General features: G+C 40.0%; 1 protein-coding gene across 3 annotated transcripts in view; it reads right to left on the bottom strand.

The window, feature by feature from the left end:
* The window catches only part of rarb (retinoic acid receptor beta), a 124,639-nt gene that overhangs the window by 93,667 nt on the left and 12,082 nt on the right, over positions 1-18,890 (bottom strand). For 2 of the 3 annotated variants that reach the window (XM_033046942.1, XM_033046960.1), the window contains exon 2: positions 8,307-8,396. The exons of the other annotated variant lie outside the window; for it this stretch is intronic. In XM_033046942.1, the coding sequence (XP_032902833.1) occupies positions 8,307-8,396 (90 nt within the window). The remainder of the gene's footprint in view (positions 1-8,306; positions 8,397-18,890) is intronic. 3 annotated transcript variants of the gene reach the window in all.

Raw genomic sequence — 18,890 nt, 5'->3', positions numbered from 1 at the left:
AGTGACTCTAACAAGATTTTACAGATGCACCATAGAAAGAATGCTGTCAAGTTGCATCGCAACTTGGTTGGAGAATAGTTTTGCACAAGGCTGCAAGAAATTGCAGAGAGGTATGGATGTGGCCCAGTCCAACACACAGACCATACTCCCTAACATTGACTCTGTCTACACTTCATGCTTCTTTGGGAAAGCAGCCAAAATAATCAAACACCCTTCCCACCCCAGTCTTTCCTTCTTCTCCCTGCTCCGATCAGGTGGAAGATGCAGAAGCTTGAAAGCGCAAACCACCAGACTCAGGAACGGCAATGTAGTCAACTAAATGTAACTAACACTTCAATACTGGGGACGTTGGCCTGGGTGAGGACTTAATGTTGGTTCATTTGCAGTTGGAGTGAATTTGGAGCAGTTTGCAGTACTATTTTATAGTCGCCTTAAGGTGCCTGATTTAGACGTATTTCTGAAGGCAAGGAACAGTGTTACATGGCAGAGTGTTTTGTTCCAGTTCTGAGGGTGTGAGTACTTTGTAACTGAAAGGTAAAAACTTTTCAAAACCTTTGGCTTGTTCCTGTCTTAACACTGGTGCCTGTGCCATGAAAAATAAACCCATTTATTACTATTTTGACAGCTTTGTTTTGCACCAATGCCTATACTTTCTTAGACATTTTCGAAGTCTGTCTGTTCTTCATTAATCTGCAACAATCTGAGGCAGAGCTGGGCAAGGTCTTGCTTTAAATAAACCTAATCCCTCTAGAGCATATTATTTCCTGTGTCTACTTGTGTTATCTATTACAGAATGTACTGTGACAGTTGGATTTATACCCTGCCTTAACAAATTTCACCCTAGCTGCCAGAAGATTTCTCTTATGATACCTAGCTGAGTGCTGAAGATTTGTGCAGACCCTGGCTGGAGTATCCAAGGACATCTTCAGTCAGAGGTTCCCATATGCTTCAAAAGGGCATCTAAGGTACTGGTACCCAAGAAAAGAAGGCTGAGCTGCCTTTGTGGCACTTGCACCCACCATGCTGAAATGAAGTTCCTCGAGAGGTTGGTTATGTGACAATAAACTTGCTGACCCCTGCAACAGGGATATACCCTTTTGAATTTTCATTCGTAGTTACAGAAAACACTGACTTTTTAATTGTAGAATTCTTTATCACTATCATAATTCTAACCTGCACTTTCACACCTATGCTTGGGAGGCTTCTGAACTTTGGTTTGCATTGTGGTAACGCCCCATGGTATTTTTCTTGTGAATTCAGCGAGCTTATGTTTGTGGGGCTAACTTCTCAAGTATATTTCTGCCATGAGTACAATAGAGAATTAAGGGGTAGGGTTAACACATCAAGGGAGTAAATAATGAATTATATTGTTCTTTGCAACTAAACCTGATAAGAAAGATAGACACAAAGTACTGGAGTAACTTGGTGGGTCAGGCAGCATCTCTGAAGAATATGGATAAGTGACATTTCAGATCAGGAACTTTCTTCAGACCTATCCATGTTCTCCAGAGATGCTGCCTGACTGCTGAGTGGGACTACAGATGGCACAATGGGCTAAGTGTTCGGCTGGCAACCGGAAGGTAGCTGGTTCGAATCCCACTTGGAGTGCATACTGTCGTTGTGTCCTTGGGCAAGACACTTCACCCACCTTTGCCTGTGTGTGTCCTTGGGCAAGACACTTCACCCACCTTTGCCTGTGTGTGTGGATGTAATTATGTGAAGCACTTTGGGGTCAATGCAAGTTGACTAAAAATGTGCTATATAAATAAAGAAATTTAATTTTAATTTTATTCCAGCACTTTGTGTCTATTTTTGTAAACCAGTATCTGCAGTTTCTTGTTTCTACATTATAAAGAGAAAGCACAACAGATTTAGTGTAGGGTCTTATGTTGGGAGCTCTAGCACCTCTGCACTTTTCTGAAACAATTGTGTTCTGGATGAAACTAAGCAGAAATCTTTCACCTTCCATTGTGCTTTGAAGCAGATCCAATTCACAATCCAATTCAATAATTTTGAGTGGGAGGAACTTTCATTTCGCCCATAAGGTCCCTCAATTTGCAATTCCCAAACTAAGTCTGCCTAAATTTCTCACTGACCAGAGTGCTATATAAAGTAGAAAAATAAAACAATAACCAAAATGATAATTGAACCAGTGTTGAGATTGGACAGAGTACTGACAATGAAACCACACGGGGAGTTGTTGGGTTAGTGAATCAAGGGAGTAAATAATAAGTAATTTGCTTTTCAACTAAACCTAAACACTCATGTAGTCTTTGAGCTTGAAAAAGGCCCTTCGGCCTAATTTGTCCAGATAGACCAAATTTTATAAAATAACTGGTCCCATTTGCCTGTGAATGACCCTGATCATCCTAAACATTTCCTAGCCATGCACCTGCCTAAATGTTTTTTCACCATAGTCATTGTGCCTGCCTCTACACAGCTTCCTCTGTCAGTTTGTACAATTTACACACAATACTTTATGTGAAGAAATTGCCCCTTTGGAAAGATTTAAAAGAGATCACACAATAGCATATGCTGGAATCAGGATCAGAAACAAATTGCTGGTGGAACCCAGCAAATCAAGCAGCATCTGTGAAGGAAAGGAGCCGCTAACATTCCAGATCAAGACTCTGCATCAGGACATTTGTTGCTTTCTAACTCTGTCTCTCATTTTTAGCCACATTGCTCTGTAGCATTTTCCAGCCGATGCACCGCCATCAGCTGTTTATCTCAACCTCGATTCCCTCTACAACCTTTGCTTGCTTTCAAGTTTTTCTTCTTGTGGTGTCAGTTCTATTTTTTGTAGCTGCCTTCCCTACTTGGCAGTTTCATAAAAGCTGTTTTCCCTTTCACGTGCTTACTGCGGATGCCTTTATTGCTTCAGCAGCTGTGACAAGGAGAAATGAGCAAAAGCAATGAGAACACATCAAAAGGGGATGGGAAAGAAAGAACACTGCAGAGTTTGAGTTTGTCCAAGTGGTTGAATGCTGCCTTACAGTCACAAAGGTAAACTAGCAATGATCATATCTGTTGCTTTATACTCTATCAATCACAGTGCTCTGACTACTACTTATTTAAGTACCAAGGAAAGGGAATGGTGCTTAGCTGCCAACCTTGGCACGTTAATAGAATTAAGTCTTTAGAGGCAGAATGAATGAGATGGATTACAAGTCCAATAAAACAGAGCAATGTGTTTATTTTCAAAGAGTAGGAATTATTAAAGCAGCTTATACATTTTTTATACATGAGGGTTGGCAGATTGAAGATGTCAGAGAAGTCAGCACAAGCCCACTGAGTGCTTCAATTTAAAAACTGAAAATATAACTTGGCTTCAGGTGTTTAATTTTATTGATCTGGAGCCAAGCCAACAATCCTCCATCTCAGAAGCCAAAATAAATTTCCCTTCAAATTAAAGAAAGATGGCTTTGAGGCTCCAGTTTGCCTATCTTGGAATATGTACCCCATTTTTAGCATTCGGATCTTCCTTCCAAGAGCTATGTTATAACTATCATCTTTTAACTCGTGAAATCTTTCCAAGCCATTTCAAAAGAGCAGGACGACCTTTATTTCTCATCAATTTTACTGTAAAACACCACATGAATTCAAAATCTTTAAACTAGTTTCCATCCACAACTTCCCATACTTCACAAAAAACGAGTTCAAGTTCTAAGGGCCTTAGCAGCTTTCACTGGAATAAAAATAATAACAAGATGTAACCCTTTTATGCCACACCATGTTTTGAAATTGCTACTTTCTTTTACAAATCCCAGCATGTAGATTTCTTGCACAGAAGACAAATCCCTGGTAGTTGATTAAAATGGAATATTTTAAAAATGGTGCAGAGTAGTAAAAACAATTTAACCTGCACATATGCACAACAGATTAATCAAATATTTTATTTATAGAAGCAGTTGATGCTCAGATGAGTCATTCCCAATCCCATCATATTACAGCTAATTTTATACAAATTCTGTTCATTAATTTAAATCTTACCATGCAAAAGAAAGTGGCAAAAGGATTATGGTGATAACAAAACAACAAAGAAATTGAGTCGGCCTTTTAAGTTGGTAAAAGGCACAATCTGTGTCTTACACTAATCAATGGAAACCAGTGTGCATTCAATGCCATATTTTAATGATGACTTTTTAGCTCAGCATATTTATTTCAAATGTCATCTGTTGCAACAGTGAGCAATTTTGGCCTCTAGGGTTTAAAAGTCATGTAAGTTTTCCAGCTCGGCTGAAAAAAAAAACTTGTTCCAAATACTAAAGTCTCTTGTGATTCATAAGTGTGCCGACTTTCATATACTAGCCTTTGAGAATTTCTACAGCTGAAGAAGAGAAAATTAAGGGAAGTTAAAGCCATGAGTGATTTAAAGAGGGTCCCTCTAAACTCTCACACAATATACAACTTACACAAGGATCAACTTAAATGAATTTAACCTTGAATTTCAGGAAGTGTACGTTTCTGCATCCTCCACATCCCAGCTCTTTCACATCTGACAGTATCTTCAACTAATTTTATTTAGAATTAAAATGGAGCAATGTTTGACCTTTAGGAAACTGATGATGAAGGGCCTTCAATCTGAAATATTAACTCTTTCTAAAGATGCTGCCTGACCCACTGAGTATTTCCAACATTTTCTGTCTTTATTTCATATTTCTAATATCTGCGCAGTTTTTCTGGTCTCCATTTAATATTGATTCTGGTGCCGATGTAACATATGACCAGATTTTCCTTCCTGATATTTGCATGAGGAGTGATGTGGTAGTTGCTGACGATTTTCTGTCACACAGTCAAATTATCCGCAGTCTCTTTAGTTCTTAAAAAGTCTCTTACCAGAGAAAATATTGAAAAAGAAGCTATCACAGTGATATTATTTCAAAGTAATAGGTCACGAAGTGCTATCTAAATGGCTTAATCACGAGAAATTCAAAATCCTCTTCATCAGGCCTTTAATAGCCAATGAACATTCATGAAAACATGTTTAAGAAGGAACTGCAAATGCTGGAAAATCGAAGGTAGACAAAAATGCTGGAGAAACTCAGCGGGTGAGGCAGCACCTATGGAGCGAAGGAAATAGGCAACGTTTCGGGCCGAAACCCTTCTACAGACATGAAAACATGTTCATTTTGGGCTGTAGGCACCCTTAATTGCTTTTGAGCATGAGAGCTGGAATGTCTCTGTCTAAATCTTGCAATATTACAGCATGGGCCTTTTCACCGAGTAATGATGGCTGTATACATATTATAATTATTCATATGTACCACAAACAACAATGGCACTGCCAATATGGATTGCATAATTGATTCTGCTTCTCTTTCCATTGGACCAGTTACAATTTATCATATAATTTATCAAAATACAGACTGTTAGAAAACTGTGGTTAGTGCACAGTCAAATGTTGTCACTTGTAATTTATCAACATATGCATCAATGCAGTTTGTAGGCAAATAACTGGTAGGCAAAGCTTGTAGAATGGGGTTGGTGAGCAATTCCAATGTTTAATGACAAGTGGCACTCTAGTTAATAATCTTTCTGTTTTCAAAGTAAATAATACTACAGGTGCACAACCTTTTATCCGAAGATCCAAATAACGAAAACCTCCGAATAGCGGCCATTTTTTCGGTCCTTGAAGAAAGGTCCTTGAAAACGTTCACCGAGGGCGGCCCGCAGAGGTGACAGCGGAACCTCCGGTCGGTCCTCGAAGAAAGGGGAACTAAATCCCCATTCATAAAAGAGAAGATGAGGGTATATTGCGCGGGAGGGTTAATAATTGACAATATGCTGCTGCCTGCCCGCTGAGTTAAAAAGTTCCCACGGTGGACTCACGATATACAGTGTTTCGTGAGTCTTGCGTGGGAACTTTTTAATTCAGCGGGGCAGGCAGCAGCAGATTGTCGCTCGCTTCAGTTTCACCCCACCTACACCCCTCTGCTTCCCGGCCATGTGTGTGACCCCTTCCCTCCCCTCTCCAGCTCCCCGCCCATTGCACCGGCGCGGGGGCTTTGCACTGTCTTCACGTCGGCGATTGCAGCAGGACCGTGTCAGGACCAATTAGACACCGACCACCAGGCCCACCGCAAGCACGGAGATCCCAGAGACCCACAGCCAACAGCAGCCCAGCCCAGCCCCACTCCAACTACAGAGGAACCTGGGTTGCGGATGACGGGGCGCAGCTCGGGGCGTCGTAGGGGCCCATCGGGGAGCGGCCACTCAAAGCCACGCCGGGAGATGTAGGGCCCTGCCCCGGCCTTGATGTTGGAGCCCCCGGCGGGCGCTAGCAAGTCCGCGGCAATTTACAGCCGCGCCGGGCGTTGTAAGGCCCCCCTCCAGGTCACTCTCAACCTCTATGATCTTTGCTCTCAACCTCGTAATTCGGGCGGGAGAAGTCGCCGTTGCCGGTGCCCCGCAAAGCAGTCTCCCACCGGAGACCCACGAGCTTCCGGTGTCACCATCCACCGGAGTCGGGTCGCAGCAGCTCGCCCCCGCAACTCTCCACGCTCCGAAGCTGGCTAGCTCCACGGAGGTAGGTCCGTAGGTCCACAGCTCCCACCGACCCCCAGGCCCACTGCAAGCACGGAGATCCCAGAGACCCACAGCCAGCAGCAACTCCAGCCCAGCCCCGCTCCAACTCCAGAGGAACACGTAGGGGCAGAAGCTGATGGTGTGCAAGGTACGTCTTGTTCTTGGGGTGGCGGATGAGGGGGCGCAGCTCGGGCTGTGGGCGAACTGCCACTTGTCGCTGTAGCGGCCAAAGATCATAGAGGAGCTCCTCTATGATCTTTGGTAGCGGCCCATCGGGGAGCGGATTCCTCTGGAGTTGGAGGGGGAGGGGGGTATTGTGCTGTTTGATCGCCCCCTGCTATCCCAGGGACAGGGAGACACAGCGGCTTTTTAGACTGGTGGGCAATCACTTCCAAAGTTCTGCCCACACAGTCAGTACACTTCTCCTACACTGTATTTCATACAAACATTTATTCTGCAAGAAAAAACGACATTGAAGACTCAAACTCGCGATCGAGTAACTGCCAGGATCAAGGCGCAAACTAGCGACCTTGCGGATATGAGCCGAGCACTCTACCACTGAGCCAGCCATTAAAATCTACGCTAAAAAAATTCCATTCCGAAGACCGACAAATTCTGAATTACGAAAAGTGTCTGGTCCCAAGGCTTTCGGATAAAAGGTTGTGCACCTGTATAACCAGATTTTTATGGTCATAGTAACTGAAATAGATATAAATTAGTTGTTAGCTTTTTTACTTCTGAGCTGTGAGTGTGAATTTAAAATCTAAACTAGAATTCAAGCACATAATCTAGGTACATCATCTACATCTATTGTGATTTGCCTGTTTAAACGTTGAAGCTGTAATGTAAAGACTGCAATGTTGCCATTCTGAAAGGACCAAATCAGTGGCTCAATCGCACTTTTTATCTCAACTTACTTTGTGACCACTTTTTATACTGACAATATTATTTTGATTTTAATATGGCTAAGCTATATAAAAATTGTTCTGCCTCACCAGTTGATCTCTCAAACAATTGAAGACAATATTACAGTGGAAGAATACTTCCCAGGAGGCAGCATGCATGAAACAGTAAACAATAATCTATAAAAAAAATCGATGTAATGATGTGATATTTAAAGTCACTGAAAGAATAATTAAAATTAAAAAGTAAATTTGTAAAATAAAATACACAAAAGGACATAGTGAGTTGCCCTGTTTTTTTCTGCACAAAGTCACAAGTGAGTCATAAGTTAACATTCTCATAAATAAGAGTCCTTGTTTGTTCCACATTTAAATATAGAATACATGGTGTGTTTGGCAGTGGGCTTGGGTATTGCACTCTGACCTATGAGTCCAGGATTCAAATTTACCTCAGAGTGGAAAATCTTTTCTGCCTTTAGCATAAGTGTTCCATCAAGAAAAGCAGACTGTCAGATTTCAAGCCAAATACCAGTAAACCCACAGAACCAACTGGCACAAAAATGATAACCACACTCAAAACAACACAAAATAAACAGGTCTTTGTGCTGCAACAGGCTCTGGCATTACTAACCTAAAAACCCTTGATGTTAACACTGGATGGCAAGATTTGGAAAAAGAAAGTTTTCTCAGAATGATGAGCATCTTTCCCACCCCTTTAAAACACAAGAACGTAGATGTATGCAATGCCAATGTAATTACAGATGTCTGGTGCTCCCATAATGAAATTTCAATTTAAACATGACTAGGACTACAATTAATCACCAATGTAAATTTTCTGAATGTATATAAGTGAGTCAAATTGAAGTTTCAACTCACTTGGAATCAGCAGGTCTCTGCCAAAACTCCTTTCAGAACCTCCTTTGTGGTACTGTGATGTCATGCCGCCAGCTTCCTGCTGTACGCTAGCTGAAATAGCGGGAATCAATACTTCAAGTACAGAACTTTTTTAAGCACTTATAAAAGTGGTACCAAACCAAGAGTATTCATATGATGACTTTAAAAAAAAAAAATCAACATTAACATGGAATTCCACTCAGATGTCTCACAACTAAAATTGATGCTATGGTAATTTGCTACATTTACATGGTTTCTGTAAAAACACAAAGACAACTTAAATCAAGGGGCCCAATGTTCTAAGTGCAACTGTCTCATGGGATGATAAACAGTGTACAATGTCGGTTTGTGTGATGTTATTGTATTCATCAACTTACCTATACTTGTGTAAAAAGAACATTCATATTTAAGATACCGCATACTTTATATTTGGGAATCTAGGAAAGAGCATGGCCTATATATTGTTCCACTCACTAAACGTCTACAGGATGATGTACTGGAGGCCAGGCTGTGTTGTTGACCTCCTCTATCAATATTCTATTGCACATCTTTCATCTGCCATGATGGAGTATCTCAGGTGGGTCTTGGTATGCTGATTCATAGAGAGCTTGGGCAGGGGGCAGCGTATGACAGTGGGGGTGCTTTCTGATTAAGTGAGATCATGTGGCAGGAGCTGATAAGAAGGGTTGAAGAAGGGGAAGAAGCAAGACCATGGTTGGTTGGTTGGAGGAATGGAGGTTAGCAGTTGCAATTGGTTGAGGATGTGTTAAGGTCGCCCTTGGTTGATGGTGGGAGTCAGTGTTTTAATTAGGTTGCAAATTGGCTTTAGGGGACCCAAAAGACAGTCGCAAGTCACTGGAGGGGAAAGGCTTCTTGTGGGAATGAGAAGCAAACAGAATCCCATGGGAGGATTCAAACAGGTACAGACCTTTACGTTACAATAAAGCGTCTTGATGACTTGTGAAGGATTGTTTCGGCATCAGTGGCCTATATAGTTCCTCAGACAGGATCTGAATAAAAACATCTCACAACAGAGGCTCATTGTGAAAGTGCGATCCAATTAACCTCACTCTCCTGTTCTTCTCCTAAAAATCTTTTACATACTTATTCATTTCCATTTTGAGATGTTGTTATTTAAAGTGAAGATTCAATTCCAGATTATAACAATAGGTTGCATTAACAACCATGCTCTTCATTTGGCATAATTATGTTAATTAACATTCTTTATTTGTATTTGTATTTTTGGCTACCTTAAATCTGTGTACTCCTGCCAGTTTCTCCCTATCGACTGCATTAATTTGGAAGGCTTTTATTGAGTCTCCTTAAATGTCTCTCCTCTGAGACAATCCCAGCTGTCTCAGTGAAAAGTCATCAACCTGAAACATTAACCCTACTTCTTTGTCTGCAGATAATGCCTGGCCTTCTGAGAGTTTCCCAATACCTTCCAATTTCTCCGTTTAATGGAAAACTCCCAGATTCTCCATTCTCTCCATAAAAATCATTCTGTTCCTTCCTGATACTTTTCTGGCAAATCTCCAGTGCTTGACATTGTTTAAGTATAAAACATTTTGTGACATCTTGTAGCTGCAACATGTTAGTAGAGAAATGCAAATTCCTTCTTGTCAGTTTTTCCATTTTCTTTACTGTGGTTATGACACGAGACAAATAAACTGAAAAATAATGCCTCAAGAAATTAAAATAAGATCTTGAGAAGCAAATGATAAATTTCGAATCATCTAAAGATCTCAAAAAAACATTATTATGTTGATTTCTATTCCATTTTTATTCTTCCTTTCAACTCTTAACTTGCACAGTAACAGCAATATTTTGAAGATGAACAGGATCTTGAAACTGGCCAATCCCACTTTTTTCGAATGGAATAAACATACTGGGAGATTGCATAGTGTCTGCGAGATCTAGATCTCCAAACACAAAGATTAATTATTCTCTTCCTGCCATTCAACCTTCTTGTAAAATTCCTGAAGTGCATCTTGCAGATCCTAGTCATTTGCAAAGTTCTCCATTGAATGTTAATTAACAAAATTATGCCAATTACTGTATGTGCTCTAATATATTTATGACTGTGTTATTGCATAGTGCTTTTGAAATGAGTTAAATGGCATACTGACTTCAAGTGACCTGAAAACATTTTTCACTTTTCAACTGAGAAAGTAAAACTCCAATTAATATTGGTCTTAAATGCTGTAGTCACCTCTAGGTTAGATTTATTTGTGGTGAATGATTTGTTTTCATTTTAACAGAGTAGGAATTATTTTAAACATAACATGGAAAAAAAAGCTATCACATCATAAACAAATGGCAAGTCTATTGTGAAATATTATAATAATTATAAGTATTATAAATTATGCTAGGATTCATGGAACTTATATGTTTAATCGTCATCCCATAACAGTGTTAATTTATTTTCCAAATATTGTATCCTAATTTGTGTATATATATTGGCAGATCCTGCTTTCCTTCAATTTCAGTGAAAGTAGCACTAGATCTTACAGACCAAAATGTAGACAGAACCACTAAAATATCTTGTATTTAATACGTTGGATTTGGAAGTGTACATCAAAAGAAAGTATGGTTTATAATATTTTTAATTTAATAACACACAATTCACTACATTGGACCACGAAAAAAAGGATAGATTTTTCAAAAAATTCAAATAATGCTCCTTGAACAGGCATCGGTAACATTTTATATATTGGGACTAAAACATACATTTTATATATTGGGACTAAAACAAAAATAAGGTTTGACCTATGTATACAACTTTAAAACATTTATTCGGGGTTGCACAATTACCATGTGTGGGCTACTTCATTTCCATGCCCAAGAGAATGGTAGCAGCAATGTCAAAAAATCATGGTTAAACTTTGATTAAATTATTTTAATATTTATCTCATGCGATATAATTAATACTAACATGCCTAAGTAAACAGTTGGACATAAAAACTGGCTTTGCTTGAGAGGCATATTAAATATAAAATGTGTTTAAGTATTTCCAATATCCTAAACAGGAAATGGGATTTCATGAATTTAGATCAACAATCTTACTGCATGGCATGTATATGTCCTGTGAAGTTCAATGAATCTACAGTCTAGCATTAAAAATGATTTGGAATAATCTTCATTAGTAGCAGCTTGTGTGGTATTTAATCAAATTCCCCAAATCTGTTGAAAAGCATCTGGTACTGGAGCTCTGATTATGAATGGTTGATAGTTATGTATTGTGCTAATCTCACACTGCTGTCCATTTTCTGCCTGCTACTGCGCTGGCATCCATCCTTGAACAATAAGCACTTTAACACAAGCTGGCTATCCATCAAAGAATACTCTATCACCGATCTGATTTAGTAGCAGGATAGATTATTATGGATGCCGGTTTACAGGAAATGATCATTCCTGTTAAAAAGAGATATTTTTTAACCCCTAATGTTCATAAGCTGTATTTTAAACCGTTGAAGAACAATATGAAAACAAGATTCCCTTTTCAAACTGGATAACTACTCATGGATGAAGGCAGTCAAACCTTTTCTCCCTTTGCCAATTAACTTATCATTACTAATATTGTTTTATATTCCATTGCTGTGGGAATGCAATTCCAATTCATAAGCACAATGAAAATTCAATGTGCCAATGGATTACCAACTGATCTATTCTTTCTATCAGCTCCCCATCAGCTTTTACAGCACAAGATCGGCCTCAAACAATGCAAGCAAGGCACTCCACCATCCCCAGAATGCTTCCACATTTATCAAGCAATTTATTAGTCACAAAAAATTGGGAGTTGCATAAATTTGAAGTGTTGCATCAACTTAAGGTGTTTTCTTCCCTGGGAGTGCTAAATTTACTTTAATGCAGTTTAATATATGAAACAGAATGCTGCATTCAGACCAGAAGCACAGATCAAAACATACATCAAATAAACTATCTTATATAGATGGGATTAAGAATTTATGCACACATAAAGTATGTGCTGTTATTACTGAGAGACCATCCTTCATTAAAATTTAGAACTAGACATTACATAGTTCCCTCTAAAATGCATCAGCATTGGGACCATATTTTATACTGTGTATTAAATGATATTCCACTGGCATTCCACTCCCATCCATTAGACATGGCTCTATCTTGAAGACAGCTGGTGTATGACATTAGCTCAGGCCAGGCTGTAGAGCAGAGGGATCTTTGAGTGTAGGTGCATGGTTCCTTGAAGGTGGATAGGATGGTCAAAAAGGCTTTTCGCACATCAGCCTTCATCAGTCAGTATTGAATATAGAAGTTGGGAGGTCATGTTGCAGTTGTACAAGACGTTGGCGAGGCCGCATTGAGAGTATTGGCTTCAGTTCAGGGCTGCATTTTATAGGAAAGATGTTGTCCAGCTGGAAAGGGCACCGATAAGATTTACGAGGATGTTGCCAGGACTAAAGGGTTTGAGCTATACGGAGAGGTTAAGTAGGCTGGGACTCTATTCCTAGGTGTATGAGGGGTGATCTTATAGAGGTGTATAAAATCATGAGAGGAATAGATTGGGTATATGCACAGAGTATTTAGTCCAGAGTAGGTGAATTGAGGACACAAGGGCATAGGTCTAAGATAAAGAGGAAAAGATTTTAAAGGAATCTGAGGGGTAACTTTTTCACACAAAAGATGGTGGGGGTATGGAACATCCTTCCAGAGGAGGTAGTTGAGGGAGGGATTATCCCAACATTTAAGAAACAGTTAGACAGGTACATGGATATGACAGATATGGAGGGATATGGGCCAAACATGGGCAGGTGGGATTAGTGTAGCTTGGGACATGTTGGCCGGTGTGGGCAAGTTGGGCCAAGGGCCTGTTTCCATGCTGTATCACTCTATGACTATAAAGAAAAGATATACATATACCCAGTATAAGAGGCAGCAGTCATGGGGTGTGTAAAATGTTGCAAATGTTGATTTGGTATGAACATTTTCACAATGTGGCCAGGAAGTGCTTCAAGAAACTGGTCATGGTGCACATTAACTCCAGCTCCCAGATAGCCTTGACCCAGTGCATTCTGCCTACATTCACAACTGGTCCATGGTAGATGCCATCTCCCTGGCCCTACGCTAATCGCTGGAACATCTGGATAACAAGGACATCTTGGTAAGAATCCTATTTATTGACTATAGCTCTACCTGCAACACCATATGTCCAACCAAACCTATCTCCAAAACTCCTGAACCTAGGATCCCTTTGCCACCCTTGACATCCTGACCAATAGATCACAATCAGTGAGAATAGACATTAAAACATCCTCCACAATAATTATCAACACCGTTGCCCTACAAGGATGTGTCGTAAATATAATCCAGTCTAACACATAAACCAGCCATCACGCCATTGACTATGTCTACACTTCACACTGCGTTGAAAAAGCAACTAACATTTATCACCCCAATCATTCCCTCTTTTCTCCTCTTCCGTCAGGCAGATGATACAAAAGCATGAAAACACATGCCACCAGACTCAGGACAGCCTTATCCTTGCTGTTATCAAACTACCGAACAATCCTCCCATAAGCTAGGTGATTCCTGATCTTCCAACCTACCTCATTGCGGATCTTAGTTTTTTTTCTCTGCAAATGTAATCCTATAATGCCGTAACTTCTACATTTTGGTATTTTTTTCCTCTTTCCACTACCAGCTGTTTATGACTTGAATGTACTCATATATAGTATAATTTGACTGGATAGCATGCAACCAAGTGTTTCACAATATATCAGTGCACATGACAATAATAAACCAATACCAATACCGATACCAATACCAATGATGGCGCTGATTCACGATCAGAATTAATGTTGTCCTGCTCAACACAATCCTTCCTCAAACTGCCTGAAGAATAATTAGTCACTGTCTAACCAGGAAACACAAATGGTAACAGAATAGGTAGAAAAGGTGGTTTGGTAAGAATTTGGATTTTTTTTTCCTTTATTGACCAGGGTACAATGCTCAAATTGTTTTCGACATGTTAAGACACAGTCAAAGTACAGAGTATAGTTCTGGTCACCGCATTGCAGCTATCCCTGGATAACAAATTGTTCTGTTTTTACAGATGTCCACAAGTTAATTTTCTATATCAGATGGAAATTACATAAAACTAATTTGATATGGTAACCATATCTCCATGGTATTGAATGAAACGCATTAAAAGCACACGAGACCAGATAAGAAAGAACAATTACAAAAGAGAGAGAGGGAGAGGGAGAGGGAGAGGGAGAGGGAGAGGGAGAGGGAGAGGGAGAGGGAGAGGGAGAGGGAGAGGGAGAGGGAGAGGGAGAGGGAGAGGGAGAGGGAGAGGGAGAGGGAGAGGGAGGCAGAGAGGGAGAGAGGGAGAGAGACAGAGAGACAGAGAGACAGAGAGGGAGAGAGACAGAGAGGGAGAGAGACAGAGAGGGAGAGAGGGAGAGAGACAGAGAGGGAGAGAGACAGAGAGGGAGAGAGACAGAGAGGGAGAGAGACAGAGAGGGAGAGAGAAAATGGAAATTATTACATCCGTGCTCACGTGCCCCTGGAGAGGGAACACGCAGTGTCCACGGGAATGTATTGTAAACTCTGAATGTGTTTTAGATGTGATGTATTATGCATTTTTTGCTGAATAAAGTCCTTGGGGAAAAAAAGTGGAAATTATTTTTGCCGTTCACAGGACAAATGTATGTACATACTGTATGTAAAAGGACTTTTGAATTTAACAATAATGTGAGAGCTTGTTTGTATGTAGGGGTGTTTTTAAGTCAGGATTTTGGAATCCAGGGACTGCCTGTACTGGATGAATAAGACAACATCAGAAAGGGTGTAACAGAAACTGTGTATAGTAATGCCACAACTTGGAACTTTTGACTACAAATGACTGCTTGAAACTAACTCATCATTTCGCAGGTGGCAAATTAACAATATAGCCAATAGTTTTCTAATTGTGGCAAATACTTCATGCAGCTAAGAGAGAGAAGAAACATCTGCTGTCCGTCTCATTGAAACAACGTCCACCTCAGATGGTAAAACAATGGATTATTCCCAGAATTGTGTTAGTATGTGCTGTAATATTCACAACACACCAGTCCATGTCTCTGCTTTATTTGATTAATCTGGCTGACCCAGTTGGTTCCACATTAGTAATGTTGTTTAGAGACAAACTTTGACCCCTTTGTTCTTCCTTATCTTCATTAATTTAGGGATCTGCCAGCTTAAAATGCAAGGAATTCAATGTTTTCTTAAAAAAATTACAATTGTTACTTGCTGCAGATGAAATGGACCGGACTTTATAAGGCTATGATAAAATCTTTAAATCAATCAGGTACAGACACATTAAACGACACATTACTGACATTTGATCCAAAATTGATCCATGTTAACTGTCAAAGCCTCAATTAAAGTTCCATTTGGCAATGCTAATATTGCTATTCAGAAGGCTAAGTATTTTCTAACTGCAGTTGTTAACTCAAATCTTCCAATAAATAGGTTTTTGGAGAAGCTGATTTGTTAACTGGTTGCTATGGAAGGGTTGAATCTATACAGGCATAATTAATTGATCAACTATGTTGTACACAAATATCCTAAGCAACATTTCAGTGATGAAGGAACTACAATTTTTGAGGTTGCTTAAATTGAGGCTGAAGATTTGGTTAGATTTTTGTGAAGAGAAGAAGCTCTCAGGGATACAGATGATGCAGCAGTTTGTCAACCAACACCTCCATTAAAGCAGTACTCAGCAGAGCTGTGTTGCAGAAGGATTGAACCCTCATCAGTGTGCAAACTCTCAAGGACAAAAACTTTGATCTAAAAATGATGCATGAATCTTGGTAGAATGTGAAACAATTCCACGATCAAAAAATGACCTCCAGCTCACAATGTATTATTGAAAATGATTCAGACACAGGACTAAAAATCACCCTGTCCAGCTGATTTTTTCCTCATTTTCTATTATTCTGTCCTGATCCTGATATTGCTCCATGCCAGCTACGTGGCTCCAGGAGTCCTATTCCATCACAAAGCTTTTCTTTATGTGTGCCTAGGCAAAGAGCCATCAAAATAACTGAGTAAAAGAGCATTGCAGCTGTGTCTAATCCCCCTTTCACCCATTTCCCACACATCTGCACTTTCATCAGGAGTTGTAGCAGAGACTTTCACTAATTTTCCTGCTCCCAAGCCCAGTGATCTTGAGGGAATTACTGCTGGCCTTGCTCTGATCAGTTAATGCTCCACAGTCAAGGAATCATGGGGATGACCTTCCTGATCAGTATGAAGTGACCAGAAACCCCTTTAACCTCACAAACCATAAGAGGCAAAGTTAGGTTGATCATCTAATAAAATTATAAATTGAGACTCTTGAATTCAAATTCTGGTATGATTTAACCAATTTGAAGGTTGGAACTTGATTTGACCCTACCCATGTGACAGCTTTCTGGCACAGGCAACCCTGTTCTTAAACTACTATTTTATTTGAGCAAATACCAATATTGTTTTCCCTAACTTTGCTGGCAATTGTGTTTTAAGTCAGCATAATGTCACATGTTTTAAGCAACCTTTTCAAAATAATAAGAAAAGGGAAATTTTCAACTTGGGAGCATTAACATAACTTAATATTACTTTCCACGGCTGAGCTTGTTTGACAGATAGGATACATTTATTAGTAAATGCCATAAGGTGAGCTATTATGGAATATAAATTTATAAATTTGTTTCTAAATACATCAGGCTTCAATATAATTATGCAAAATGAATTGGAGACTTATCATTTTTAAATGATCTATAGCCTGTAGATATCTAGAGTCAAGAAATATTTCTGTTGTGTGGTATTTATTGCTGAAGTATTTACATAAGCAAACTTCTGGTCTTGTTCCACACCTGCATGGACAGTAATCATCTCACTTGTGGACACCATCTTCTCTGCAGAATGATTCCTTAAGCGAGTGGGTGTGGAGAACCGCTTCATGAAGGATGGGCAGTAAGAAAGTTTCTACTTCCCTGACTATCACTGCAGCAAATAACCACCCATTCCTCCCACTGATTTGTAGCTCTCCGCTGCCTTTGCTACAACTTCTGGGTTTAGCATTCAGCTCCCTTTACCTCCATCTCTCACTCCATTCATCTCCCAGTTGGAATTTCCTCACTGCAGACTGAGTGATTAAGCATTGCCAAATAGAGATGACCTTGTTGGCAATCTGATTCAAACTGCTGGAGGAACAGCGGGTTGTATAGCATCAGTGGAGTCAAAGGGATCGCCAATGTTTCGGGTTGAGACCTTACATCAGTATTGAGTATTATAGAATCAAAGAGTTATACAACATGGAAAAGGACTTAGCAGCCCAATTCATCCATGCGCACAAGGTTGCCTTCTTGAGTTATATTTAACTGGATTTGGCACATATCCCTTTTCATAAAAACATAGAAAATAGGTGCAGGAGTAGGCCATTCGGCCCTTCGAGCCTGCACCGCCATTCAATATGATCATGGCTGATCATCCAACTCAGTATCCTGTACCTGCCTTCTCTCCATACCCCCTGATCCCTTTAGCCACAAGGGCCACATCTAACTCCCTCTTAAATATAGCCAATGAACTGGCCTCAACTACCTTCTGTGGCAGAGAATTCCAGAGATTCACCACTCTCTGTGTGAAAAATGTTTTCCTCATCTCGGTCCTAAAAGATTTCCCCCTTATCCTTAAACTGTGACCCCTTGTTCTGGACTTCCCCAACATCGGGAACAATCTTCCTGCATCTAGCCTGTCCAACCCCTTAAGAATTTTGTAAGTTTCTATAAGAGTATATAAAGAGTATATATAGTTTCTATAAAAGTTTCATATCCATGTACCTTTCTAAGTATCTAATCATTCATTTTTAATCATTCCTCTTAAGTTTCCTGGAAGCTCATTCCATATACACATCACCCACTGTGTGAAAATATTGCCCCATAGGCCCCTTTTAATTCTTTCCCCTCTCACCTTCTATCTACAGTGCATTCAGAAAGTATTCAGACCCCTTCACTTTCACACATTTTGTTACGTTACAGCCTTATTCTAAAATGGATTAAATTCTCTTTTTTTTTTAAATCATCAATCTACACACAATACCCCATAATAAAAAAGCGAACAGCTGTTTAGAAATTTTTGCAAAGTAATTAAAAATAAATAACTGAAATATCACATTTATATACCGGTAAGTATTCAGACCCTTCACTCAGTACTTTGTTGAGGCACCTTTGGCAGCGATTACAGCCTCAAGTCTTCTTGGGTATGACGTTACAAGCTTGACACACTTGTATTTGGGTAATTTCTCCCATTCTTCTCTGCAGATCCTCTCAAGCTCTGGTTGGATGGGGAGCGTCGATTCACAGCTATTTTCACATCCCTCCAGAGATATTTGATCGGGTTCAAGTCCGGGCTCTGGCTGGGCCACTCAAGGACATTCACAGACTTGTCACAAAGCCGGGGTGGAAGATTGCAACCTTCACGTGGTCCACGCTGTTTCGACTAATGCAATCAACTCGACGTGCACAAACGGAAGATCAAATAGAACAAGTTGTCCAACACAGG

The sequence above is a fragment of the Amblyraja radiata genome, chromosome 2 (assembly GCF_010909765.2).
Source record: "Amblyraja radiata isolate CabotCenter1 chromosome 2, sAmbRad1.1.pri, whole genome shotgun sequence".
In the NCBI taxonomy this organism is placed as follows: domain Eukaryota; kingdom Metazoa; phylum Chordata; class Chondrichthyes; order Rajiformes; family Rajidae; genus Amblyraja; species Amblyraja radiata.
The sequence above is the reverse complement of the archived record's forward strand: the minus strand, read 5'-3'. Positions and strand labels throughout refer to the sequence as shown.